This window comes from Gorilla gorilla, chromosome 13, assembly GCF_029281585.2.
Source record: "Gorilla gorilla gorilla isolate KB3781 chromosome 13, NHGRI_mGorGor1-v2.1_pri, whole genome shotgun sequence".
NCBI classification, from domain to species: Eukaryota; Metazoa; Chordata; class Mammalia; order Primates; family Hominidae; genus Gorilla; species Gorilla gorilla.
Window position 1 is genome coordinate 132,811,153 of NC_073237.2, and position 24,458 is coordinate 132,835,610.

General features: G+C 55.2%; 2 protein-coding genes across 9 annotated transcripts; one reads left to right on the top strand and one right to left on the bottom strand.

Annotated features, from left to right (window-relative positions):
- Positions 1-1,253: 1,253 nt before the first annotated feature.
- Positions 1,254-9,721, bottom strand: ENTR1 (endosome associated trafficking regulator 1). Of its 6 annotated transcripts, none has more exons than XM_055350128.2 (10): positions 9,532-9,721; positions 9,294-9,405; positions 8,203-8,271; positions 7,008-7,120; positions 6,332-6,748; positions 5,089-5,162; positions 4,275-4,386; positions 3,815-3,877; positions 3,239-3,378; positions 1,254-2,217 (listed from the first exon to the last, which is right to left on the bottom strand). In XM_055350128.2, the coding sequence occupies exons 2-10, from the start codon at positions 9,337-9,339 to the stop codon at positions 2,118-2,120; spliced, it is 1,134 nt and encodes a 377-aa protein (XP_055206103.2). In that variant the 5' UTR covers positions 9,340-9,405; positions 9,532-9,721; the 3' UTR covers positions 1,254-2,117. The 6 variants fall into 6 exon arrangements, with proteins under 6 accessions (XP_055206103.2, XP_004048928.5, XP_004048930.4 ...); XM_004048880.5 differs by having other exon boundaries at positions 9,294-9,443; XM_019033511.4 differs by having other exon boundaries at positions 2,153-2,276; positions 9,294-9,443.
- Positions 9,722-9,796: 75 nt separating this feature from the next.
- PMPCA (peptidase, mitochondrial processing subunit alpha) lies at positions 9,797-22,919 on the top strand. 3 transcript variants are annotated; one of them, XM_004048883.4, is made up of 13 exons: positions 9,797-9,956; positions 11,214-11,416; positions 11,707-11,786; positions 12,027-12,109; positions 13,707-13,801; positions 15,437-15,537; positions 16,099-16,362; positions 17,160-17,252; positions 17,698-17,816; positions 17,971-18,061; positions 18,187-18,249; positions 20,988-21,132; positions 22,254-22,919. In XM_004048883.4, the coding sequence occupies exons 1-13, from the start codon at positions 9,886-9,888 to the stop codon at positions 22,421-22,423; spliced, it is 1,578 nt and encodes a 525-aa protein (XP_004048931.3). In that variant the 5' UTR covers positions 9,797-9,885; the 3' UTR covers positions 22,424-22,919. The 3 variants fall into 3 exon arrangements, with proteins under 3 accessions (XP_004048931.3, XP_018889054.3, XP_018889055.3); XM_019033509.3 differs by having other exon boundaries at positions 9,840-9,956; positions 20,988-22,919; XM_019033510.3 differs by lacking the exons at positions 9,797-9,956; positions 11,214-11,416 and having other exon boundaries at positions 11,731-11,786; positions 13,709-13,801.
- Positions 22,920-24,458: the final 1,539 nt, after the last annotated feature.

Sequence of the window (24,458 nt, forward strand, 5' to 3'; positions counted from 1 at the left end):
TCTGGGCCCTCTGGGGTCTCCTGGCCTGGAGAGCTGCCCCGGGGCCCTCCCCTAAGTGGGCATTCATTCCTTCAGCAACGTGCCAGGGCTAACTCGGCTGGGAGCTGGGCAGGGGCCTACAGTTCCTGGCTCCTGAGAGCTTCTAAGTATCGGTGCTGCAGAGACATCCTGGGCCCAGCCGGTTGAGGGGGCCTCCACTCCAGCCTGGGGTGAGCTAGGGGCATCAGCTGGAGAACTATAAAGGGGGTTTGCCCTGCCTACCCAGGAGGTGGGCTTTTGGTGGCAAAGGGCTAGACCCAGGTGAGGCCAAACTGGGAGCTAGGGATTGGCAAGAAACAGATGGAAGGGATGGAACCAGGCGGCTGGGGGCTCCTCGAGCGCGTTTCAGTCCCTGCATCGGGCTTGAAATCCGGAGGCAGAAGGCAGGCACTAAATACCGTGCCACAAATTGTATTTTTAAACTTCTTACTATCAAACGCTTCAAACACAGACATCAAGAGAGAGAGGTGCGCAAAACCCACATGCCCATCCCCACCACGCTTCCCTGGGCCCCACCTGCTCCATGAGCTGCTGGCATGAGGGCCAGGGGACCACCCCGCTTCACACGCATCTGGTGGATGGGACCCGCCTGGCGATCTGGCCTTTGTGACCCCCCACCCCATCAAATGCCGTCTCCCCCAAAGGGCCTCAGGGAAGGCCTGTGGCCTGAGGCATCCTCGCCAGATGCCCCCATCCCACTGCTACAGGGCTCCCAGAGCTGCCCACACACTCAGAACCCCATTCCGGCACTTTCCAACCACAGCACCCTGTCTCAAGTCAGCTCTGCCAACAGAATCCAGAGCCTGCTTTCACCAACCAGCAGGAGCAGGAGGCGCATAGGGCTAGGCAGCAGGACCGCTCCACAGTGACTGCTGGAAAGCTCTGGCCTTCACCTGCAGCTAAGGCTAGGGGTCTAGCAATTCAGATGCCTTGTTTGAAAAATTCAACCACATGATCTGAAAAGATGATCCAATGCTAGAATCCAGTCTGTCCAGCTCTGAAACGTGCAGCTGCATGACTCACACGTCCATCACATGTGGGTCCCTGTGGTCAGGCCCAGGCAGCAGTGGTCTGAGTCTGCCCCTAACGCCGAGGGCTGAGGACCTGAAGAGAATCTGCCAGCACAAGGCACCAGTGAGGGCAAGAGCAAGTGAGGTGTGGAAGCCCATGGCATTCTCCAAGGACTGGCTAAGTCGGCAGAGAAGAGACAGAGCGGTGAACTACAGAATTTATTAAATAAGAAAGCTATCAATTGGAACAGGAGGAAAAAAAAGTTTAAAAAAAAATCTATAGGAAAATAGTCAAAAAAGCATTTAGTGCTGGTCGCCGTCCCTCTGAGGGGGGCCGTCAGAAAGGCAGCTGGGACCTGACAGACCCGGGCACATACTTGAAATTCCTGAATTCTAACCTGCATTGTACAAAATGCCACTTGAAACGTCCACCAGAACCCCCAGCCAAAGAGGCACATCTGGACAGCTTCACAGCACAGAATGTGTGACCTTGGTCCCCGTGGGTCCCGGAGGAGGACAGCAGCAGCCACGCGGTGGCCCCTGCGCACTCAGGCCATGACTGCAGGGACCACCCACTGGGGCCACAAGAGTGACCTGGGAGCCAGAGGGAGCCCTGAGCGTCGGCGGAAGGCACAGGTCCCTTGCCCAGGGTGGCCATCTCAGAGGCACATTTAGTGTTTGTTCTACTTATGAAATCAAGGACAACCAATTGTACTTATCTTACAACTGATGTTCTGGGATGCGACTGGAAAACACTGATTCCAGAACCGCTCTTTTTCTTAAAATCACTGGCTTTTATGACAATGTCTTCCAAGAGCTCATTAGAATCTATAAGATCGCAGGAATTTCGCCAAGAAGGGCTGCATAGAAACCACAGAGACAACTCGGCCAGGGCTGCTCCCATTGCGGTGGCCAAGAACTGGCTGAGGGCACGACACTGGACTCTTGCGATCAACACTTTACTCTGGGTGAAGACTGCATATTTAAGGACACAACTGCACATTCAGATCGAGCGGTGGTGACCTCAGGGTATACACGGAGCTTCATGCTGAGAACACCCAGGGGTCCTCAAGAGTCTTCCTCCTCGTCTTTAATTTCAGAAATTCTGTCTATAGATTTAAGGATTTCGGCAACAAGATTCAGTGTCTCAGCTCCGGAAACCAGTTGCCTGAAAACAAGCACGGATATCAGGATGGGTGGCAGCAGCTACTCAGCAGCAACGGGGTTCTGGGGGGAGAAAGGGGAGGGGTTGGTAGGGGGAAAAAGGGAGGGGTTCCAAGGGGTAGGGAAAGGGGAGAGGTTCTGAGTGGGAGGAAGGCGAGGGTTTCCAGGGGGAAGAATGGGGAGGGTTTCCACGGGGGGTGGGGGGGAGAAAGGGGAGGGGTTGGTAGGCGGAAAAAGGGGAGAGGTTCTGAGGGGGAGAAAGGGGAGGAATTCCGGGGGGGTGGGGAAGGAAGGGGAGGGTTTCCACAGGGGGGAGGGATTCCACAGGGGAGGGGTTCTGGCGGGGAGAAAGGTGAGGGGTTCCAGGGAGAAATGGACAGAATTCTGGGGGGGAGAAACAGAAGGGGTTCCAGGGAGAAAGGGGTGGGGTTTGCTGGGGGAGAAAGGGACAGGGTTCCTGGGAGAAAGGGAGGGGCTGGGGGAGAACCACAGGTTTTCCACTCCTAGCTCCTCTTGGAGGAGACCCACACCTGACTTCACAGGAGACGGCTCCCTTGTTCACAGGGAGTGCTCTGGGGGCCAACACCGCCCTGCAGAGCTCAGCCCAATGGGTGGCAGACACTCACCACTGTCACAGTCATGGTGGCTGGCGTGTCCCCAGCCAGGCACAGCAGTAAGGGCCTTCTGGGAATTTGCTTTTTCACCAGGAGGGAAACTACCACTATTTCCTTTATTTAGAGCTTTAGCGTCCACAGGTGGTGGGGCTCAGATTCAATTCGGGGTGGTGTGGCTGTCTGCACCTCCCAGGTGGGATCAGACACTGCGAGGCAGGTTAGAAAGTCTGTGGTCTGTCCACACAGTGACCCAGAGAGCTAACAGGACCACTGAGCACGCGTCCCTCCCTGCAGCTCCCTGGTCCTCCAGCCACGGTGCCATCAGCCTGGGCCCCCACCCAGGATCACTGACGACCACTCCAATCTCACCCCTTTCCCTGCCAGGCTTCCCGGTGCCTCCCAGGCACTCACTTGATGGAAGCCTGTGCACTGTTCATGACCACCCGGAGGTTCTGCAGGGCCACGTCGGCATTCTGCTTCGCCACGGTCAGGCTGGCGCCCTGGCCACACCGCAGGGCTTCATTCTCTCGCTGGAAGTTGGAGACCTGCGCCTGGGGGGACGGTTACGGCTAAGGAGAGAGCAGCTCCGAGGCAACCCGGCTGAAAGTCGCCACCTGGCGAGGCGAGGGCTTACCCGTGGGGGCCTGGCACTCAGGATGGGTGCTCTGGCCTAACTGGGGGCTCGCCTCTGGGACTGGGGGCCTAATGGCTTCCCCTTCACTCCAGTATATGCCCAGCACCTAGCCCTATGGCAACAGGGACTCCTACAAGTGGATGCCCCGTGCCAGACCCCAAACTCCCAACAGAGCTCCAGGGCCTCCCTCTGCTTCAGGCCCTGACAGGAAGCGGCTGCTGTCCTCATCTGAAGTCCTTTCTCTGCTTGGGCTCAGGGGAAACCCCAGCAGAGTCTTTCGCCTCTTTCTTACTGAATTCATTATGTGACTCCATAAATCAAAGAAAAACACTGAAGTCCTTTCCTTTAATTACCTGGAGCAAACTGATTTCCTGTTTCAGTTTCACGATGTGGTTTTCTGCCTTTACAGCCCGTTTCTGTTACCCAAAAAAGAAAAACCACAAAAAGCATCACTGATGTCCTCATATTCATACCGGACACGGGCCCCAACCCAGGGAGCAGGAGGGCACCCAACCTGGCTGTGGCCCTTCACAGCCCCTGTGCCCCACCCAGTCCCGCCTCCACTCTCAGACCACCCCTGGGAAGGGCTCATCGTGCAGTGTCTGTGCTCTGGCCCCCCACTCCCCACGGATGCCCTCGTGGGCCAGCTATCCCCAGGCACAGCGAGACAGCGATGTCAAAGAACACCAGTCCCAGAGAGCCACATGGCCCCGCTCCCAAGGGCAGACTGCACCCGCTGCTGAAGACAACAGCACTTTCTCAGGAGCGCTCCTGCCCCACCCAGCTCGTCCGATTCAGAGAAGAAACCCATACGGTCATCAGCTCCAGGTTCTGCTCCACCTGCTGAACCACCGACTCCAGGTCGTGGTAGTCGCTTTCCTCCTTGATCATTTTTGCTTCTAATTTCCGCTCAAGTGTCCTCACCCTTGTTAAAGAAAAACCCGAGTTGTTAATTTCTGTGGCTACTTTTAAGAGGACTACAAAAAGATACCTCATTAGCCAGATAAAACCCGCTAAGAGCCTGTGATGGAATGGGTCTCAGGCACAGAGGGGAGGCAGCGGCAGCCTCAGGCCTGGACCTGTAGCCACCAGGCAGGCGTGCAGGGAGCGGCTCTCACAGCACTGCTGCTCCAACAAGGTGTTTGGTGGCTTTTTGTCTAAAGTTTAAAATAAACCTTGGCCAGGCGCCGTGGCTCACGCCTATAATCCCAACACTTTAGGAGCCTGAGGCAGGAGGATTCCTTGAGCCGAGGAGTTTGAGACAAGCCTGGGCAACATAGTGAGACCCTGTCTCTACGAAAATAAGATTTAAAAATTAGCCAGGTGCAGTGGCGAATGCCTGTGGTCCCAGCTACTCAGGAGGCTGAGATGGGAGGATTGCTGGAGCCAAGGAGGTCAAGGCTGCAGTGAGCCGTGATTGCGCCACTGCACCCGAGCCTGGGTGACACGGCAAGACTGTCTCAAAATAAACTTTTAGGCAGAACACAGAAATGTGTTTGATGCTGAACATTTATATACAATAAAACCCAGATCTGGTTTGACTCTGATTACTTCATTATCATTTAAAAACGGATTTCCCTGTGTATTAGATGTTGTGGATTGCATTCCTCACTAAAAGCTTACATACATTTCTGTTTGAGCTTCAGAGAAGCTCTGAACCTCATTCAGCTTTCTTCTCAGCTTAGAATTTTCATCTTTCAGCTGTGGAGAGAGAACATCCTTATTAGAAAGTCAGCGTGTCTGGCTCAAAAGGGCGTGTGCTTCTGCGGTGTGGCTCCACAGCCTCCTGATAAGCAGAGATGCTGGGTCAGTGCAGCGTCCACCTGCAGCCACTACAGAGGGAGACCACAGACGGAGGCAGGCACTTTTCAACGACCTGTGGTCACAGATGCCAGTTAATTTTACTCAGAGGCCGGGGGCAGTGGCTCGCGCCTGTAATCCCAGCACTTTGGGAGGCCGAGGTGGGCGGATCACAAGGTCAGGAGTTTGAGACCAGCCTGGCCAACATGATGAAACCCCCGTCTCTACTAAAAATACAAAAATTAGCCAGCAGTGGTGGCGGGCACCTGTAGTCCTAACTACTCGGGTGGCTGAGGCAGGAGAATGACTTGAACCCGGGAGGCAGAGGTTGCAGTGAGCCGAGATCGTGCCACTCCACTCCAGCATGAGCAAGAGAGTGAGACACTGTCTCAGGAAAAAAAAAAAATTTTCTTTTTTTTGAAACAGAGTTTCGCTCGTCGCCTAGGCTGGAGTACAATGGCGTGACCTCGGCTCACCGCAACCTCTGGCCTCCCGGGTTTAAGCGATTCTCCTGCCTCAGCCTCCCAAGTAGCTGGGACTACAGGCGCCTGCCACCACGCCCGGCTAATTTTTGTATTTTCAGTAGAGACAGGGTTTCACCATGTTGGCCAGGCTGGTCTCAAACTGCTGACCTCATGTGATCCACCCACCTCGGCCTCCCAAAGTGCTGAGATTACAGGAGTGAGCCACCGCGCCTGACTAAAAAAATTTTTTTTTTTACTCAGAGCTTATAACCTTTTAGGTGATTATAATTTTTTAAAAATTTTCCTCCTCTTGGAATACTTAGCAAGCTGGCAACTGCAGCCCGCCTTTACTGAGGGTACAGCCCTGTAAGTGCCCAACTGCATCCAATTCACAGCTTCTAGCTCACCAGTCCTCTTTAGCTGGTTCTATTCCCACATGTAACCAGAAGCAAAGTCAAAGGGAAAGTGGATAGCAGGCTGTCACGCAAGTCGCCTTGTCCTGGAAATCAAACCAGGCCACCCAGGAGGTAGGATGGCTCCAGGTTCTCCCCGGGAGAAGCCGCTCGGACAGGCGCTGTGCCAGAGGGCGCCGCGAGGCTCACTTACTGCGTCGTAACTTATCTGCAGCGTCCGCAGGTGCCTGTCTCCCAGAGACTCTCCATGAGCCGCAAAGTCTGCGCTAGGACTCCCTGCCGGAGAGGCCGGAGACACGCGAGAATCAGTGTCACTCAACGCCCATGAGGGCAGAGACTCAGGCCCTGCCAGCTCCGACGGGGTGGAGAAAAAGGAAAGGTATGTGCTGCAGGGCGACGTGCCGGCAGGGACCCTCTCGGGGTGAGTCTGCTCGATGGCGGACGGCAGGTAGGCCCCACTCCATCTGATGTCCTCATCCTCCTCCTCATCCAGGAGGTCACTGGCCCCTGTCGGGTCCTCGAAAAATGGCTGCTGATACTCCAGGCCATACCCCCCGGTTTGGGAGGGTGGGGAGTTGTGGTCAAGTCCCAGGGAATGCCTCGAGGCTTCCTAAAAAAAAAACAAAAAAAAATGGAGGTCATGCCTCTGACTCGGAGTGCATCTTCCTTTCTGTGTTCTGCCTCGGAACAAGAAGAAAGGCCCGATCTCTCTACCGGAAGGAGCCCAGCAGCTTCTGAGCCCAGAGCTGCTCCCCAGCACTGACGCCTGCCCTGCTCTGCCACACTCACGCACAATTCCTCCAAAGGAGGCTGCAGAGACTGCAACAGAAACGTCCCACAGAGCCATCGCCCACGATGCCGTGATTTACCTTTGCATAAATTTTGCTGGCCGGATCGTCTTTCGACAGGCCGAGGTTCTTGGTCTTCAGAAACTCTTTAAAGGAGAATGGATTTGCCTCTTCAAGATCTTCAAATCTGTCATCTGAAATAACAGACATCACAAATGCATAAAGTCTACTGAAGAGCATTGAAAGGGAACCTTCCTGTTCACCTGTCTTTCCAGAGCATGGCCACATGTGAGATCGGGCAGCCACGCTCGTCATTCTACCATGACTCAGGCGGCACTAGGAAGTGTGAAGGTGGCTGAAGGTGGGCAGTGACACAGACGTGCGTCTGCGTTTGCAATCTTCTTCCACCCCTCGGCCCCTGCTCCCACACTGTGCTGCTCACTAAAGCTCCCCTGGGGAGCTTTAAAACGACCCAAGCCACTCCACCGCACACACCCAGCTCCCTGGTGTGAGGTCAACCCGTGCTAGGAGCTCTCAAAGCTCCTCAGGTGGCCAGGTGCAGTGGCTCACGCCTGTAATCCCAGCACTGTGGGAGGTCCAGGCGGGCGGACCACGAGGTCAGGAGATGGAGACCATCCTGGCTAACACGGTGAAACCCCGTCTCTACTAAAAATACAAAAAATTAGCCAGGCGTGGTGGCGGGCGCCTGTAGTCCCAGCTACTTGGGAGGCTGAGGCAGGAGAATGGCGTGAACCTGGGAGGCGGAGCTTGCAGTGAGCCGAGATCGCGCCACTGCACTCCAGCCTGGGCGACAGAGCGAGACTCCGTCTCAAAAAACAACAACGACAAGCTCCTCAGGTGCTGCAACGCTGGGGACCCAGTGCCCCTTGACCCTCTTCCCGACTTTCCTACCTAGGTAGCCTAAATAACGCCCACTTTTCCCTTCTCCCTCTTGCCACCGCCTTCCCACCCTCCGGGGACTTAAGCAGCCACACTTGACCCTCCCAGCTGCGGGCCCCATGTAAAGCTGGCTCCTGTGGCCCCAGCCCCCCAGGTGGGGCTTCCCCGCTCCCTGATGTCCCCTCGCTCAGGTTCTTCTGCCCTTGCACCTCGCTCCTACTCTAGGGTCAAGACTGAACCCTTGAAATCCCACCCCCACCTGCTCTTTTGGGCTCCAGCTACACCACATAGCCAGTCACATTGACAGTCCCACCAGACACGTGCCTGGCACTGTGTTGGAGGGAGACAAGAAGCAAAGGTTGCTGAACTACTCTACCTCCAAAATGTGTCCCGTGGGCTCCTGACGGGCTCTGCTTAGAACATTTCCCCTTTCCATAGCCAAAATCTGCAAAGAAACAATGTCACCCACCATGCTGGCAGGAAGTCTTTATGACCTCACATTTGGTTTTTTTCTTTTGCACATGGAGTCTCCACTGCAGTGGTTCTCACAGTCTAGAGAACTTTCTTTTTTCTTTTTTTTTTGAGACGGAGTCTTGCTGTCGCCCAGGCTGAAGTGCAGTGGTGCGATCTCGGCTCCCTGCAAGCTCCGCCTCCTGGGTTCACGCCATTCTCCCGCCTCATCCTCCCGAGTAGCTGGGACTACAGGCGCCTGCCACCACGCCCAGCTAATTTTTTTGTATTTTTTGTAGAGACGGGTTTTCACCCTGTTAGCCAGGATGGTCTCAATCTCCTGACCTCATGATCCGCCTGCCTCGGCCTCCCAAAGTGCTGGGATTACAGGCGTAAGCCACTGCGCCCGGTCAGCCGAGAGAACTTTAAAAAAAACACAAGCTCCCAGACTTGTGACCCTGAAGATGGCCTGACTTGCAGACTGGCCCTGGTGTCTGTGGTCTGAAAGAGGCTCCTCAGCAGGTTTTGAAGCCCAGCCGAGGCAAGCGCGTCCTCTTGTCTTGTGACAACCCCCGAATGTCCTCAGATCCTGGCATAACCACACAAACACTCCTGCACACCCCGGGCACACAGCGGCATTTCTGCTTGGGTAGAACCAGCACGAACCAGATCTGGCCACTGCCCGGCTGTGGAGGCAGATGGAATGCTCCAGCTCGGTTTCCAATCACTGCCCACTAGGTGAAGGCACCCCGACTCCAGCCCCACGAGGAAAGCGGGCGGGCTCCTGTGCTCCCCGGGCACTAACCATCCTGTACTGGAACTGTCTTGGGGGAGGTCTCCCCGCAACCAGACTGTGAGCTCCTAGCAGGGGACTCCGCCTTTGAATTCCGAGTGCCTGGCACGCAGTGGGCGCTCTGCTCATTGATGGGTCAATGGACGAGCTCGTGCTGCAGCGGAGGTGCCACAGGTGGCGCGGGAACTGGAGGCGTTCCCGGGGCCGGCGCCCTCGTCTCTCACCTGTGTCTCCCACGGAAGCCAGCACCGGGCTGGGCACATAGCACATAAAGGCCGGCCGAATGCCGAAGAAGGGGGAGTCCAGGTCCCTGCCATGGGGGCGCTCACAATTTAGCTGGGGGAGACAAGACCGGCGCTCATAGAACGCTGGAGCTGGAAGCAACGACAACAGCGACTTTACTGCGTGCCGGGGCGGCCGCCGCCCACCTGGACCGCTGGACTCGGCCCCTGCCCCGCTCACCGTCGGGAATGGCGAGGCTCCGGGCTCGGGACAGCGGGGTGGCGCCCAGGCGGCGCGGGTAGCCCGACATCGCCGCCGGCCCGGCGGGGCAGGACCTGCCTAGCCCGGCAGCTGCGGCTCCATGGCCCCGGCTCCGCCCGTGCCGCGGCCCGCGTCGCCCGCCCCCGTCGCCCGCCCCCGTCGCCCGCCCCCGTCGCCCGCCGCTCGGCCGCCCCCGCTACTCCGAGCCTCTCGCCGCTGCTTCCGCTCCGAGCACCGGAAGCGCGCGCCTGAACGCCTTGGGCCGTCGGCGAGGGGGAGGGGAAGCCGTGGGCGGAAGCGGAAGTGACGACTGAAGCGGGGCGGAGACGCAAGATGGCGGCTGTGGTGCTGGCGGCGACGCGGTTGCTGCGGGGCTCGGGTTCTTGGGGCTGTTCGCGGCTGAGGTGAGCCAAAGGCGAACCAGGCTTCGGCCTGGGGCGGGGGCGGCTCGAGTCTTTCTGGACGCTCCGTCTTTGGTTTCTACAGGTGACATGGCGCCCGTGGGACGGGCTCGCACTTCGGGACACTGGTGTCCCCGAGGCGACGGGGGCCCTGCCTTGCCTTGCGCCTCGAGCCCGGGAACGCAGTCCCATCTGTCTCTCCTCTCCCCGGCTGCTGGGTCCTCTCCCCCCCTCACCTCTCGGGTCGACGGGCCTTCTTCGAGGCCATGCCTCATCTTTGCCCCCGCGCTTCACCTACCGCGTACTCCTTCAGGAGGCTGAGCCGGTGGGGGCCCAGCTCTGTTACACCCGCAGGGTTCTGACACCAGGGTCCAGGCTCTCGGTTGCTGCGCTCTGTCCGTTGATCTCTGACGTTTAAGAACCCTTTCCGTCCCCACCGCTCCTCCCACCCAAGTGACCGGGCCTGCCTTTCCCCACGCCGGAACTTTGTTCCGACAGCACAGGCGTCGCCCCTCCCCACACAACGAGCGCTGTTTCAGGGGTGCGGAGGTGCTGCCTCCAGGAGATGGATACAGGCTGGAGCGTAAACAAAATATCGGCAGTCGCGTAAATGCTTTGGAGTAAACAAGCAGCCTTTCGTGATAGAAAATAACAGGAAAGACTAGACTGATGAGGGATAGTCCTCCATCAGGGTGACATTTAAGGGAAGAGCTGAAGAATGAAAGAAGGGGTAGGCATGGGCAAAGGGCAAGCCCTGGAACAGTGAAGAAGCTTTGGGGTTGATGAGTCAAATGTGTTCCAGGAATTGACAAGAATCAGTGTGACCAGGACCTATGGGGGTGTGGGGGTTCAAGAGATGAGTTTGGAGAGGGAGACAGAGGCCAAGTCACACCCCGCCTTCGGACCAGGTTAATAAGGGATATGGCTTTTATCCAAGACTTCGGTGGTGCTGTTGGAGGGCAGAGCTGTTAAGTGCTTTATGTGTACAAACTGCGCTTAGAGTGAGTTACTGTTAATAAGCCCCGTTTTTACAGAGATAGCAACTAAGACCCAAAGGACGGAACCAGCTTGCTCCAGGTCCCGTGGCTGAGCCTTTGTTGTCAGCCTCTGCTTTGTCTTCCAAAGTCTGTAGAAATAAGTCCTGTAGAAAGGCAGATGCTCACTTTTAACCCAGACAAAACATAACTAACCGCACCTAACAGGTCATCACAGGTTCGTTGTCTCAAGCCTGTTGTAACTGGGCCGCTTTCTCTGTTTTAGGTTTGGACCTCCTGCGTACAGACGGTTTAGTAGTGGTGGTGCCTATCCCAACATCCCCCTCTCTTCTCCCTTACCTGGAGTACCCAAGCCTGTTTTTGCTACAGTTGATGGACAGGAAAAGTTTGAAACCAAAGTAACCACATTGGATAATGGGCTTCGCGTGGCATCTCAGAATAAGTTTGGACAGTTTTGTACAGTAGGAAGTAAGTACTGTTGTGGTGTCGTGGGTGGTCCCGCAGTTTTAACACGCACATGCTTTAGTTGACTGTTAGTTGTAATTAGCATGCCAATTATGAATTGTACCCTGAGTGGAAACAAACTGTACGATTTCATAAATGTTGACCTACACATATATCTGTGAAACCATCAGCACAATCACCCTCATGTAATTAAATCTGATTATCATGTCATATTGACATTTTAAAATGTTTCTCTTGATTAAATCTTATTTTGAATATCTGATGTAACCTGTCAATTTTCTTTTTACTACTAGTTCTTATCAATTCAGGATCGAGATATGAAGCGAAATACCTTAGTGGAATTGCTCACTTTTTGGAAAAATTGGCATTTTCGGTCAGTGCCCAGTTTTGTAATTTTTTAGACTATACTTTTGAAGGATGTTTGAGATTTTTCTTGTCTATAATGGTTATTTTAATAAATTATTAAGTTGCTAAGTTAATGCTAATGAAATACTTTTAAGTTAAAAGATAATTTTTGTACGTGTGTTAAAAGCAAAAGTAAATTTTTTAAAAAAATTGTGTTTCAGGGATAGCCTGGATTGCTTATTTAGGTTTCGTTATTTATTTTTACTAGTCTACTGCTCGATTTGACAGCAAAGATGAAATTCTGCTTACGTTGGAAAAGCATGGGGGTATCTGTGACTGCCAGACATCAAGGTACACCAGCTTTTACGTACAAACTGACTTTGGGTCCTTGGGAACTGACGTTCTTGTCGTTGCTCAGATTCACTCTGAGCCCCTCCCATCGGGAGGTGTGGAGATTCACGGGGAGAAGGAGCCCTGTCCTGGATGGAGACTTGGGTGGGCGGCGCTTACACAGAGAAGCACAGCCCCCAGGAGCTCAGTTGACCCCCGTCAGTTCCTCCAGGCTGTTGGCTGCATGCCAGGGACGTAGAGCAGGCCCTGTTCCCAGATAGAGCAGAGGGCCTTGCATACGTACTGGACCCCGTAGCCAAAGGCGGTAGGAGCCAGGAGGATGAGTGGCTGACTTGGTCTGGAGTTGGGAAAGGAATCATAGGAAATGCAGGGTTGGGCTGGTTCCAGAAGGAGTTTGCTAGACGCACGGGGCGCAAGGCATTCCAGGCCAGGAGACAGCAGGGGCAAAAGGCACCAAGCCAGGGAGGTGCCGGCTGCTTGGTGGAGGGAGGGGCAGTGTTGCCTGGAGCACAGTGCAGTGGTCTTTGCATGCCAGGTGTGGAGCTTGTTCAGAAAGCACTGGGCAATGTGAGATGGGTGAATATAGATCACAGATTTTTAAAATTGTTGATTTAAGTTTGAATGCTAAAAAAATTACACATAAAAGACACATTAAATGCTAAGAATTAAAGTTAGCTTGGAGGTAACATATTCACGGTTCTAAAACAAGGCCTCTTAATACCCCCTGACTCCCAGCTGCCCCTGCCAGGTTTCTGCCTGGTGTGTTTGATTCTTCGACTCTTACCTCGAATCTCACTCATCCCAGATGAACTCCTTTCTCTGGCCAGGTGGCTGGTGTCCTGACTCAGACCCAGCCCGCCTTGCCCTCAGCTCAGGCTTTTGTTCTTGCCATTCTCCCCATGTGGAGAGCCAAAATCACTGAGAATGGCTCCTCTTCAGAGTGAAGGTCCAGCCAAGTCCCCTCTTCAGAGGCACTGGTGACTGCGTCCTGCCTCCCAAGCTCCCTCTTCTTCATGGCTGTTGCGTCTGCTCTGTATGGTCTCCCTTGATCACACTTGCTCTCAGATCACCCCATGATTTCGTGCCTGTCCCATGGGCCAGCTCTGTGTGCTTCTGACTGTGCAGTGCGTCATGCCGGGAACAGATGTTACAGTGAGACAAGCTCCATATGAGCCAGCCATTGCTGTCCCCCAAGCCAGCCAAGGCCGGGCATGTTTCCACACTCACCAGTGGGTTCATTCAGTCAACAGGAGGCTGGGATGAAACACTTCACCTTTTGAGAGAGACTATAGTTACAAAAATCCCTATCAGAAGTGGCTCCATTTTGACTCAAGCTGTGTGTAGCTGTGAATGCTGCCTACCAAGCATTCACACTGTAAGACAGGAAAAGAGAAAGGGGAAAAGTGTCTGCTGTTCCCCGATGAAGGGTAGGAGGTGCCCCCTGGCATGCAAAACCCAAGTGTCTCCTGGCTGTTGAGCAGAGTGTGCGCTCAGGGCCTGGCATTGTCCACCTGGCACGCAAAGCCAGAGCGTCCCCTGGCTGTTAAGCAGAGTGTGAGTTCAGGGCCTGGCATTATGGGCTTGTGTTTTCTTCCAGAGACACCACCATGTATGCTGTGTCTGCTGATAGCAAAGGCTTGGACACGGTGGTTGGCTTACTGGCTGATGTGGTTCTGCAGCCCCGGCTAACAGGTGTGGATCCCAGCCGCTGGCGTTTGAGGTGGGCTTGGACATAGGGAAGACGGGAAAGCTTTGCAGAAGCCCTGTAGCCACGAGGAAGAGCACCATGTAATTGGAGCTTTAGGCCAACACAAAGTGACAGCAAGATCTCATAAGAAATAGCACTGGGGCTGGGCATGGTGGCTCACACCTGGAATCCCAGGACTTTGGGAGGCTCAGGCAGGCAAATTGCTTGAGCCCAGGAGTTTGAGACCAGCCTGGGCAACATGGTGAAACCCTGTCTCTACAAAAAAGATATAAGAATTAGCTGGGTGTGGTTGCTTACACCTACTACTCGGGAGGCTACTCGGGAGGCTGAGGTAGGAAGATCGTTTGAGCCTGGGAGGTTGAGGCTGCAGTGAGCCATGATTGTGCCACTGCCCTCCAGCCTGGGCAACAGAGTGAGGCTTTGTCTCAAAAAAAGAAAGAAAGGAAAAAGAAATAGTCCTAGTAGCCAGGCGTGCTGGCTCACGCCTGTAATCCCAGCATTTAGGGATGTAGAGATGGGAGGATCACTTCAGCCCAGGAGTTCGAGACCAGTCTGAGCAACATAGCAAGACTCTGTTCTCCACAAAGAGGAAAAAAACTCACTGGTGATTGTAAAAGTCCTTAGTGTGTGAGAGAGTGTGTATTTGAGACATCTGTGCCCTGGATGTTTTTAGCGAAATTGGTTCTTTGATTTCGGAAGGGCACCTTGGACCGTCTTTAAACAAGTGGAATGGTGTGTGCCAGAAATTTCCATTTCACTGTTTCCATTACCCTCCTCAGCCTTGCAGATGGCAGGACTTTGAGTCCCTGTCAGGGGTGGACCAGGAGAGGGGAATGTTGGCTTTTCCAGATACCCTAAGGGTGCAGTTTCACAGCAGCTTGGGCTTGGTGTTCAAAGGCTACAGTCCCACGTTAAGATCTTGTGGTCACAACTGATGAAAGGCGCACTTGACATCTGTCTGTGCCTCTGTTTCTTTTTGGAGATAGAGTCTGTCTCTGTCACCCAGGCTGGAATGCAGTGGCGCGATCTCGGCTCACTGCAACCTCCACCTCCCAGGTTCAAGCGATTCTCCTGCCTCAGCCTCCTGAGTAGCTGGGATTACAGGCGCCCGCCACCGCGCCCAGTTAATTTTTGTATTTTTGGTAGAGATGGGGTTTCACAGTGCTGGCCAGGCTGGTCTTGAACTCCTGACCTCAGGTAATCCACCCACCTCGGCCTCCCAAAGTGCTGGGATTACAGGCGTGAGCCACCGCACCCAGCGTGTGCCTCTGTTTCTAAGCACCTTCGTGTCTGGTCTTGTGTCCTCACAGCAGCACTTGGGACAGACAGGTCCAGTGTCTTCGGTGCCTTTCACCAGCAAGGAAGCCAGGGCTTAGCAGGCTCACGTGGCTGCTTCATGGCTGAGACGGGATGAGAGGCCCAGGCCCCCTAGCTCCTGCTCCCTGTAGCAGTCCCCCTCACTCACACAAGCACCCAGTCTGCCCCTAGATGAAGGCAGAGGTGACTGCCAACAGCCACCAACAGGCGACACTCAGGCCAGCACACAAGCTGTGGGTCACTGCTGTGTTCCTCATCTCTGCCTGTGCAGACTCAGCCCTGGCCTTTGGCTTCTCTTGCAGATGAAGAAGTCGAGATGACACGGATGGCGGTCCAGTTTGAGCTGGAGGACCTGAGCCTGCGGCCTGACCCAGAGCCACTTCTCACCGAGATGATTCATGAAGTAAAATGTCAAACTCGAGAATGCCCCCGCATCTCGAACAGTGGTCCTCGGGACACCAGGGGTGGTGGGGAGGGTGCCTCCGTGATGTTGTCCTTGCAGGTTATGGATATATACAGAACATTTTTTTGTTTTTTGAGATGAGGTTTCTCCACATTGCCTACGCTGGTCTTGCACTCCTGGGCTCAGCTCAGGTGATCCTCTTGCCTCTGCCTCCCAAGTAGCTGGGATTACAGGCGTGAGTCACCGCACTCAGCTTAGAACATTCTTGATTTCTGAGTCTGCTGTTTATACAATGTTCGTATTTTCCAGTTTTTATAGTAACTAGGTCTTTACTACTAAACACAATTAATCTTAGGCTTTTTGTGAATTTGTATTCTGGAGAGGCAGATTTTACTCTTTTTATAAATACGCACGCAGCTGCTATTGCCAGACTGCAAGTAAAATATCAGCTTGCGTCGGATTTTCCCAGGGCTGGCTGCAGATGGGCGCTGGTGCTGCTTGTTGGAGGAAGCCTGGTCATGCTGTCTTCAGTTACCTGTGTCTGTGGCTCTTCCCCATTAGGCGGCTTACAGGGAGAACACAGTTGGCCTCCACCGTTTCTGCCCCACAGAAAACATAGCAAAGATCAACCGAGAGGTGCTGCATTCCTACCTGAGGAACTACTACACTCCCGACCGCATGGTGCTGGCCGGTGTGGGCGTGGAGCACGAGCATCTGGTGGACTGTGCCCGGAAGTACCTTCTGGGGGTCCAGCCGGCCTGGGGGAGCGCAGAGGCCGTGGATATTGACAGATCTGTGGCCCAGTACACTGGGGGGATTGCCAAGGTGAAGTAGCGGGAACGTCTCATGGCCTCAGGTGGGGAACACGTCCCCTGGCCCGTGGTGTGGCCTGTTTTTGTATTGATTCTGAGGGTGATAGGTGTTGACTGCATGTGTAGCTTTGCCTTAACACATGCTGTAGTCCCACAGCAGGGCATGGACTATGTCCCCTGCTGAGGGTGAGTGCTGCTAGGCCTGAGTGCAACGCAGAAGGTGGACGCGGTTCTTTCCTCTAGGGGAGTGGGTCTGCCACTGCGCATTGCTTTTTTTTTTTTTTTGAGATGGAGCCTCGCTCTGTCACCCAGGCTGGAGTGCAGTGGTGCAATCTCGGCTCACTGAAAGCTCCACCTCCCAGGTTCAAGTGATTCTTCTGCCTCAACTTCCCGAGTAGCTGGGATTACCACCACGCCCGGCTAAATTTTGTATAGAGATGGGGTTTCACTATGTTGACCAGGCTGGTCTCGAACTCCTGACCTCATGATCTACCTGCCTCAGCCTCCCAAAATGCTGGGATTACAGGCGTAAGCCACCACGCCCAGCTTATATGTATATATATATGTATTTTTTTTTTGTCTTTTTGGTAGAGGTGGAGTTTTGCCACGTTGCCTAGGCTGGTCTTGAACTCCTGGACTCAAGTGATCTGCCCACCTTGGCCTCCCAAAGTGCTGGGATTTTAGGCAGGAGCCACTGTGGCTGGCTGGCGCTGGATTTCTGTGTAACCACTCTGAAGATGATCTCATCTGGGGTTTGCGAGCCCTCATTGTTTTTCACATGGCGACGCTTGCTTGTTTTCTTGGTTACAGCTAGAAAGAGACATGTCCAATGTCAGCCTGGGCCCGACCCCCATCCCCGAGCTCACGCACATCATGGTTGGACTGGAGAGCTGCTCCTTCCTGGTGAGTCCTGGTGCTGGGTCTGATGGCGTTCCTGATGCAGTGTGGCTGGCTCAGCCAGCCCTGCCCTCTGTCCCTGGCATCCGACAGCGCTCCTGATGTGGCGTGGGCGGCACAGCCAGCTCTGCCCTCTGTCCCTGGCATCCAGCAATGCTCCTGATGCAGTGTGGGCGACTCAGCCAGCTCTGCCCTCTGTCCCTGGCGTCTGACGGCGCTCGTGACACAGCGTGGGTGGCTCAGCTAGCTCTGCCCTTTGTCCCTGGCATCCGATGGCACTCCTGACGCGGCATGGGCGGCTCAGCCAGCTCTGCCCTCCGTCCCTGGCGTCCAGCGGCGCTCCTGACGTGGCTTGGGCGACTCAGCCAGCTCTGCCCTCCGTCCCTGGCGTCTGACGGTGCTCCTGACGTGGCGTGGGCGGTTCAGCCAGCTCTGCCCTCCGTCCCTGCAGGAGGAGGACTTCATCCCCTTTGCAGTGTTGAACATGATGATGGGCGGAGGTGGCTCCTTCTCGGCTGGTGGGCCCGGCAAGGGCATGTTCTCCAGGCTCTACCTCAACGTGCTCAACAGGTGGGTTGCACTCTTTTCTGTATCCTCAGGCCACCAGGCCAGGCCAGGTGTGTTTTTCGACCATGAGGCCACCTTCCAGGTGACTTTTCTCCAGTTTCCCATGGCCTGATCCTGGCGAGTCCCCTTCACTCCCGTGACTCTCGCTTCCTCCCAGGCACCACTGGATGTATAACGCGACTTCCTACCACCACAGCTACGAGGACACTGGCCTCCTTTGCATCCATGCCAGCGCCGACCCAAGACAGGTGAGGGCCCCGCCTGCCACCGTCCTCAGCGCGGTTGCCTGTCCAGACCTGGGCGTCCCTGCCTAGACGGGTCAGTAGGCCGGCGGGCGCAGGCCACACTGTTATCACCTTGCCCTTCTTCACAGGTTCGAGAAATGGTAGAAATCATCACAAGGGAGTTTATTTTAATGGGCGGAACCGTGGACGCGGTAAGTGCAGTGTGGCGCCATTTCCAGGCGTACCTGTGGTGTCTGACAGGAGACAGCCACGTTGTAGGAGTGGCCACCTGTGGGCCTGGTCCCCGAGCCTCAGGGCCAAGGTCCCGGCAGGGCAGGGCAGGGCGGCCAAGGAGGCACAGCCTGGGGCTGAGCTGCTCCACCTGGGAGCCCGCTGAGGCTGTTCTTCCCTGGTCCAAAGCCCGAAAACAGAAAAACAGACCACCGCCCTCCCCCAGTGCTCGGTCCACTACTTCTTTCTCTGAGCCACTGGGTGAGTCGGACTGACCACGTGACTCTCTCAGCTTTGCTGGCGAAACGCTGTAGGAGTTTTTGTGTCCTTCTCAGCCGCCTCTGTGAGGTGACTGGGGTGAAGCAGCTCGCACAGGTGGGCTGCAGCATGGGGTGTCTCGAGCCTTTCCCTGGCTCCATTCTATGTTTGAAACTGTGTTTGTTTACCAATTTTTTTTCGTCTTTTTAAGATGGAGTCTCACTGTCTCACCCAGGCTGGAGTGCAGTAGCTCAAATTCGGCTCACTGCAACCTCCACCTCCCGGGTTCAAGCGATTCTCCTGCTTCAGCCTCCCAAGTAGCTGGGATTACAGGCATGCGCCACCATGCCTGGCTAATTTTTGTATTTTTAGTAGAGACAGGGTTTCGCCATGTTGGCCAGGGTGGTCTCAAACTCCTGACCTCAAGTGATCCGTTGCCTTGGCCTCCCAAGGTGCTGGGATTACAATTACAGGTGTGAGCCACCATGCGTCCCTGCTTACTAATTTTTTAAGCTTAGTTTTTGATGCTTTACACATTTGGGAACCTCGTTACTTCCTGGACCAGAAGTGGTACAAATAAGCAAGTTTTATACACACACTCTTTTTTTTTTTTTTTTAGACAGAGTCTTGCTCAGGCTGGAGTGCAGTGGCATGATCTCAGCTCACTGCATCCTTCCACCTCCCGGGTTCAGGTGATTCTCCTACCTTAGCCTCCTGAGTAGCTGGGATTACAGGCATGTGTCACCACCCTAGCTAATTTTTTTGTTTTTTGTTTTCTGTTTTTTTTTTTTTGTTTTTTTGTTTTTTTTTTTTGAGACGGAGTCCTGCTCTTGTTGCCCAGGGTGGAGTGCGGTGGCATGATCTCAACTCATTGCAACGTCTGCCTCCCGGGTTCAGGTGATTCTCCTACCTCAGCCTCCTGAGTAGCTGGGATTACAGGCACCCACCACCACACCTGGCTAATTTTTTGTATTTTTAGTAGAGATGGGGTTTCACCATGTTGGCCAGGCTGGTCTTGAACTCCTGACCTCAAGTCATCTGCCCATCTCGGCCTCCCAAAGTGCTGGGATTACAGGTGTGAGCCATTGCACGCAGCCCCATGGCTAATTTTTGTATTTTTAGTAGAGACAGGGTTTCATCATGTTGGCTAGACCGGTCTTGAACTGCTGACCTCAGGTGATCCACCTGCCTTGGCCTCCCAAAGTGCTGGGATTACTTTGGGATCCCGGTGTGAGCCACCGTGCCCGGCCAGGAAAAAAAGCATTCAAGAAATAAAGTTGTGGTTAAATTAATACGCTTCAGTTCCACTAGTGCCCTGCTAGAAAAACAGTCCTCCACTAACGTGAAGTCAACTTGAAATAAATATGAAGTATTTAGGTATTTGCCTAAAGTCGCAAAAAGACCTAAGAATTGTTTTACTTAAAAGAAATGGTATAGAGGCCAGGTCCGGTGGCTTATGCCTGTTTTCCCAGCACTTTGGGAGACCAAGGTGGGAGGATCACTTGAGCCCAGGAGTTCAAGACTGACCTGGGCAACATAGCAAGACCCTGTGTCTATTTAAGAAAAAAAAAAAAAGTGTAGAATCTCTGCGGCCCATCAGTTTTTGGTGTTTGTTTTTCAGTATGCTGGCTCCTAGATCTGCTGGCATGTCTTTCTCACAGCACCCCTGCCTGTGCCCTGAGACAGTCTGAAGGCAGCCTAGGACCCGCACTGCCTCCCTCAGAACCTCCCAGGGACTTTGCTAAAACCAGCTGCCTGGGCCCTGCACCAGAGGCGTCTGGGGAAGCCCCAGAACCTGTGTTTCATTTGTTTTCCCCGATTTTGCCGTGTGGCCACTTTGGGGCCCTGGCATTTGGGAGTTGACTATTTTACCTTCTCCCGCTGCATGTCACACAGACAGTGAAGAAGAACTCAAGGGAGGCACATTGCTCCTGTATTTCAAGTGTGGTAGAAGCCGGGTAACACGTAGCACAGCCCTTCCCTAGAAAACCTGAAGGGGAGACCAGCAGGGTTGCCTGTGACTTGGGCCTGGGTTCCCGTTTTTTTTTTTTTTTTTGGAGACAGAGTCTTGCTCTGTCGCCCAGGCTGGAGTGCAGTGGTGCGATCTGGGCTCACTGCAAGCTCCGCCTCCCGGGTTCATGCCATTCTCACGCCTCAGCTTCCTGAGCAGCTGGAACTACAGGCGCCCGCCACCACACCCGGCTAATTTCTTTTTGTATCTTTAGTAGAGAAGGGGTTTCACCGTGTTAGCCAGGATGGTCTCAATCTCCTGACCTCGTGATCCGCCTGCCTCAGCCTCCCAAAGAGCTGGGATTACAGGCGTGAGCCACCGCGCCCGGCTTCCCTTCCCTTTCTTATGTTCAGCTTTGGGCACAGAGATGGCGTTTTGCCATTGCTCCAGTGGGGGGTGGAAGGTGGCACGGGGCGGGTGTGTGCTTACCTGACTGGACCCTGGCCCCAGGTGGAGCTGGAACGAGCCAAGACGCAGCTGACGTCAATGCTCATGATGAACCTGGAATCCAGGCCTGTGATCTTCGAGGATGTGGGGAGGCAGGTGCTGGCCACTCGCTCCAGAAAGCTGCCGCACGAGCTGTGCACGCTAATCCGTGAGTACCGCAGGGGTAGTGAGGGGTTGCCGCAGGCCTCAGCCAGGCTCAGAGGAGGCCGTCTCGCCCTCCCGCAGGCCGTGGTGGGCCTGTGGTATGTCCATCACACCCAGAATCCGGGGCCTTCACCAGTTGTCCTCAGCAGGGGCGGCCAAGGGCAGGGTCGTGGGGTCGCAGACCTGGTCTCACTTCCCGGCCCCACTGTGTACCTGCTGCCTCCTTGGTAGGTGACCCCACCCTCTGCACCCCTGAGAGGGGCTGTCACTACTGCCCAGAGTTGTTAAAGAGCACTCAAGTTAGTAGGCGAGAAGGGCTCAGTAGAGGACTGCTACATTGTACGTGGAGTAGCAGTGGCTTGGAATGCCGCTATACCGTTGCTGGCTCTCGGGCAGGAGTCTCAGCCCCAGGTTTCCGGGGCCCCCATGAGTGACCTTAGGAGGTCTGAATTTCCTGAAACTGTGCCAAGTTGTATGTGCATCGGACTCTTCTGGGGGACAGGCTTAAAACCTGGCACAGGCTGCCTATTACGTTGGGGTGGCTCGGGCTTATGGTGTCACCTGTGGGCATCTCCTTTCCAGGCCTGGAGTCCCGGGCACTTGCCCTGTCCCGTGTGGGCCCTCGTCCTTCCCTCAGGAGCCCCCACTTAAATCCTCAAGCGAGCGTCCAGCCTCTCTCGGGCCTCGTTTTCTGTAGAAAACAGACCCACCTGGACCCTATCACTCCCGTCCTGGGGTTCCTGGGTGCAGCCCTTCGGCCTTCTCTCACCCCACCCTTCTGTCCGTGCAGCCCTCGGGGGCTGGGGGTGTTTCCTGCAGACCCGTCCTAAAGTGAGTTCATCAGACACGGAGCTCGCTCTTCTGTAAGTGTAACTCTTCTTGGGTGGCTTTGTCCTACATTTTTAAGTCATTGCCATGTCCCCATTTACTGAGAACTCACGTCTGTCACTTGTGGACTCACCCTTGGCTACACCCAGTGGCTGCCTTTGGGCCCAGGTGCCCCCATCAGCAGCACAGCGTGAGTGAGTGGTACAGACCAGCCGCCCCCTCCATGTGTTTACCGATGCAGCCTCAGCGTGGGGGCCGTGGCGCGCTTGTGTGACGCACGTTTGCCCTCTGCACTAGGCAACGTGAAGCCGGAAGATGTGAAGAGAGTCGCTTCTAAGATGCTCCGAGGGAAGCCGGCAGTGGCCGCCCTGGGTGACCTGACTGACCTGCCCACGTATGAGCACATCCAGACCGCCCTGTCGAGTAAGGACGGGCGCCTGCCCAGGACGTACCGGCTCTTCCGGTAGAACCGCTCCCCGGCCTGACAGACCCAGGAGCTGCAGCTGGAGCCCGTTCCCGTGCGTGTTAGTTTGGACACGAATTTAGTCTGAAAAGCTGTCTGGTTGTATAAACGGTGCAAACAATGTCGCCACAGCACCCACGCGGTTTGCATTCTTTCGGAACTCAATGTGCCGATCAGTGGAGTCAGTATTGAGCCTGACCACCGCAAGCCAGGAAGCAAGTGAAGTGCCCAGCGCTGGAGTGCAGCGTGCCACGAGGAGGGCGGTCAGTGCTTCCCTCCTCGGGCTGTGGGCACATGGGGCCCCGCAGGTTCCTTGGAGGAGCCCTGAGCTGGGAGGCAGCAAAGACCGACCTATCAGAGCCTCCCAGAGGCCACCGTGCTGGGTACCAGGACTCACCTCTGACAAACAGGACAAGGCAAGGGCCCAGTCAGCTCCGAGGAGCGCGGTCCACGCGTGTGCACACAGCTCCCCTGGTAATAAAGAGCTGGCATGTTTCTTAGCACGTGTTTTCCTTCTCGCCTGGGGAGGGGCGGTTTTTAAGGGCTGTCTGAATTGGCAGCTTTTCTAACATGGAGGCCTTCCTCCCTGTCAATCATCCGGTTTGACCCCGTGTCTTGAAGCCTGTTCTCGTGCGACATGCTGATGTCAGGGGTGTCGCAGCATGCATGGGGTGGGGTGACGGGGGGTAATGGTGACCGGCAGCGAAGCCTGCAGGTGCCTTAGAGGTGGGGAGCACCGCCAAGCCGAGGAACGGCCGCAGATGTGGGTGTTTCCAGAGATCCGAAAGGCCGCGTGGCTTAGGGAGTAGCGGCTACAGGGTAACCTCTCGTGGTGTAAAAACTTGTACAAGTGGCCGGGCGCGGCGGCTCACGAGGCGGGCGGATCACCTGAGGTTAAGAGTTCAAGGGCCGGGCGCGGCGGCTCACGAGGCGGGCGGATCACCTGAGGTCGGGAGTTCAAGGGCCGGGCGCGGCGGCTCACGAGGCGGGCGGATCACCTGAGGTCGGGAGTTTGAGACCAGCCGGACCAACATGGAGAAACCCCATCTCTATCGAAAATACAAAATGAGCTGAGCGTTGTGGCGCATGCCTGTAATCCCAGCTACTCGGGAGGCTGAGGCAGGAGAATCGCTTGAACCCGGGAGGCGGAGGTTGCCGTGAGCCGAGATCGCGCCACTGCACTCCAGCCTGGGCGACAACAGTGAAACTCCATCTCAAAAAAAGAAACAAAAGCAAAAAACGTGTACAAGTTAAAACTTGCAACGTGGTTCTCAAACACCCATAGAAACCTCGGGAGCTCCAAGGGGTGTGGGGAGGTCGGGCCTGGGAACCCGCATGGGCCACCTCTGGTGCTGCCTGTAGTCCAAGGGTAGCTTCCTACATGTGTGACTCCGTCGGCTGCACAGAGCTGTGTGGCACAGTTTTGTCAGGAGGAGAGAACGGTCTCTGTTCCTGTCTTTTGAGTAGCTGAGAGGCGCGGCCTCTTTGCAGTACCGATGGGAGAGGGAGTGGATATTTTCAGGAAATTACACTTGTAAGCTTTACTCCTCTTAGCCTCTTACTGTCCTCTGGCTGTTGTCGTTTCTGTAAGACCTGGTGCCTTTACAACACACACACTCCAGCGACGGTGACTGCTTGAATTTGCCCATGTGGGAAGTGTCAGCTTGCTGCCCACCTGGTGGGATCGGAGGGCTGGAGCCGGAGAACGATGGTGTCTGTTCTAACAGTGGACTTCCTGTTAGAAACACCCTATTGTTACCACACCTGGGACAGAAGCTCCCGGCAGCACGCAGCCCCTGATGTTCAGCTGCACAGTGAACGCAGAGCTCCGGTGTCACACGCGTCAGGCCTGGGGTTGAGCTTCTGAAGATTCCAGTGAAGCACAGTCCTGCTCCAACTACCGAGTAGCCCGAGGACATTCTAGAAACTGCTACCAATTAGCCCTCAGTGTCTGTGGTTTGGAAGCCGAGGCCAACACAGGTTCTCTCCATTCCCTGCCACACAGCTGGCTCTCCCTCGCCGCCTCCTCTCTAACCGAA

Excerpts from the sequence above, each read along its gene's own strand:
- ENTR1 (XM_004048880.5), bottom strand. The coding sequence starts at position 9,601 with ATGTCGGGCTACCCGCGCCGCCTGGGCGCCACCCCGCTGTCCCGAGCC. Across the intron at positions 5,163-6,331 it reads TGCAGATAAGTTACGACGCA|CTGAAAGATGAAAATTCTAA; the intron begins GTAAGTGAGCCT and ends CTCTCTCCACAG. Across the intron at positions 2,218-3,238 it reads AGTGCACAGGCTTCCATCAA|GCAACTGGTTTCCGGAGCTG; the intron begins GTGAGTGCCTGG and ends GCTTGTTTTCAG.
- PMPCA (XM_019033509.3), top strand. The coding sequence starts at position 9,886 with ATGGCGGCTGTGGTGCTGGCGGCGACGCGGTTGCTGCGGGGCTCGGGT. Across the intron at positions 17,253-17,697 it reads TGGAGAGCTGCTCCTTCCTG|GAGGAGGACTTCATCCCCTT; the intron begins GTGAGTCCTGGT and ends CCGTCCCTGCAG. Across the intron at positions 17,817-17,970 it reads TACCTCAACGTGCTCAACAG|GCACCACTGGATGTATAACG; the intron begins GTGGGTTGCACT and ends GCTTCCTCCCAG.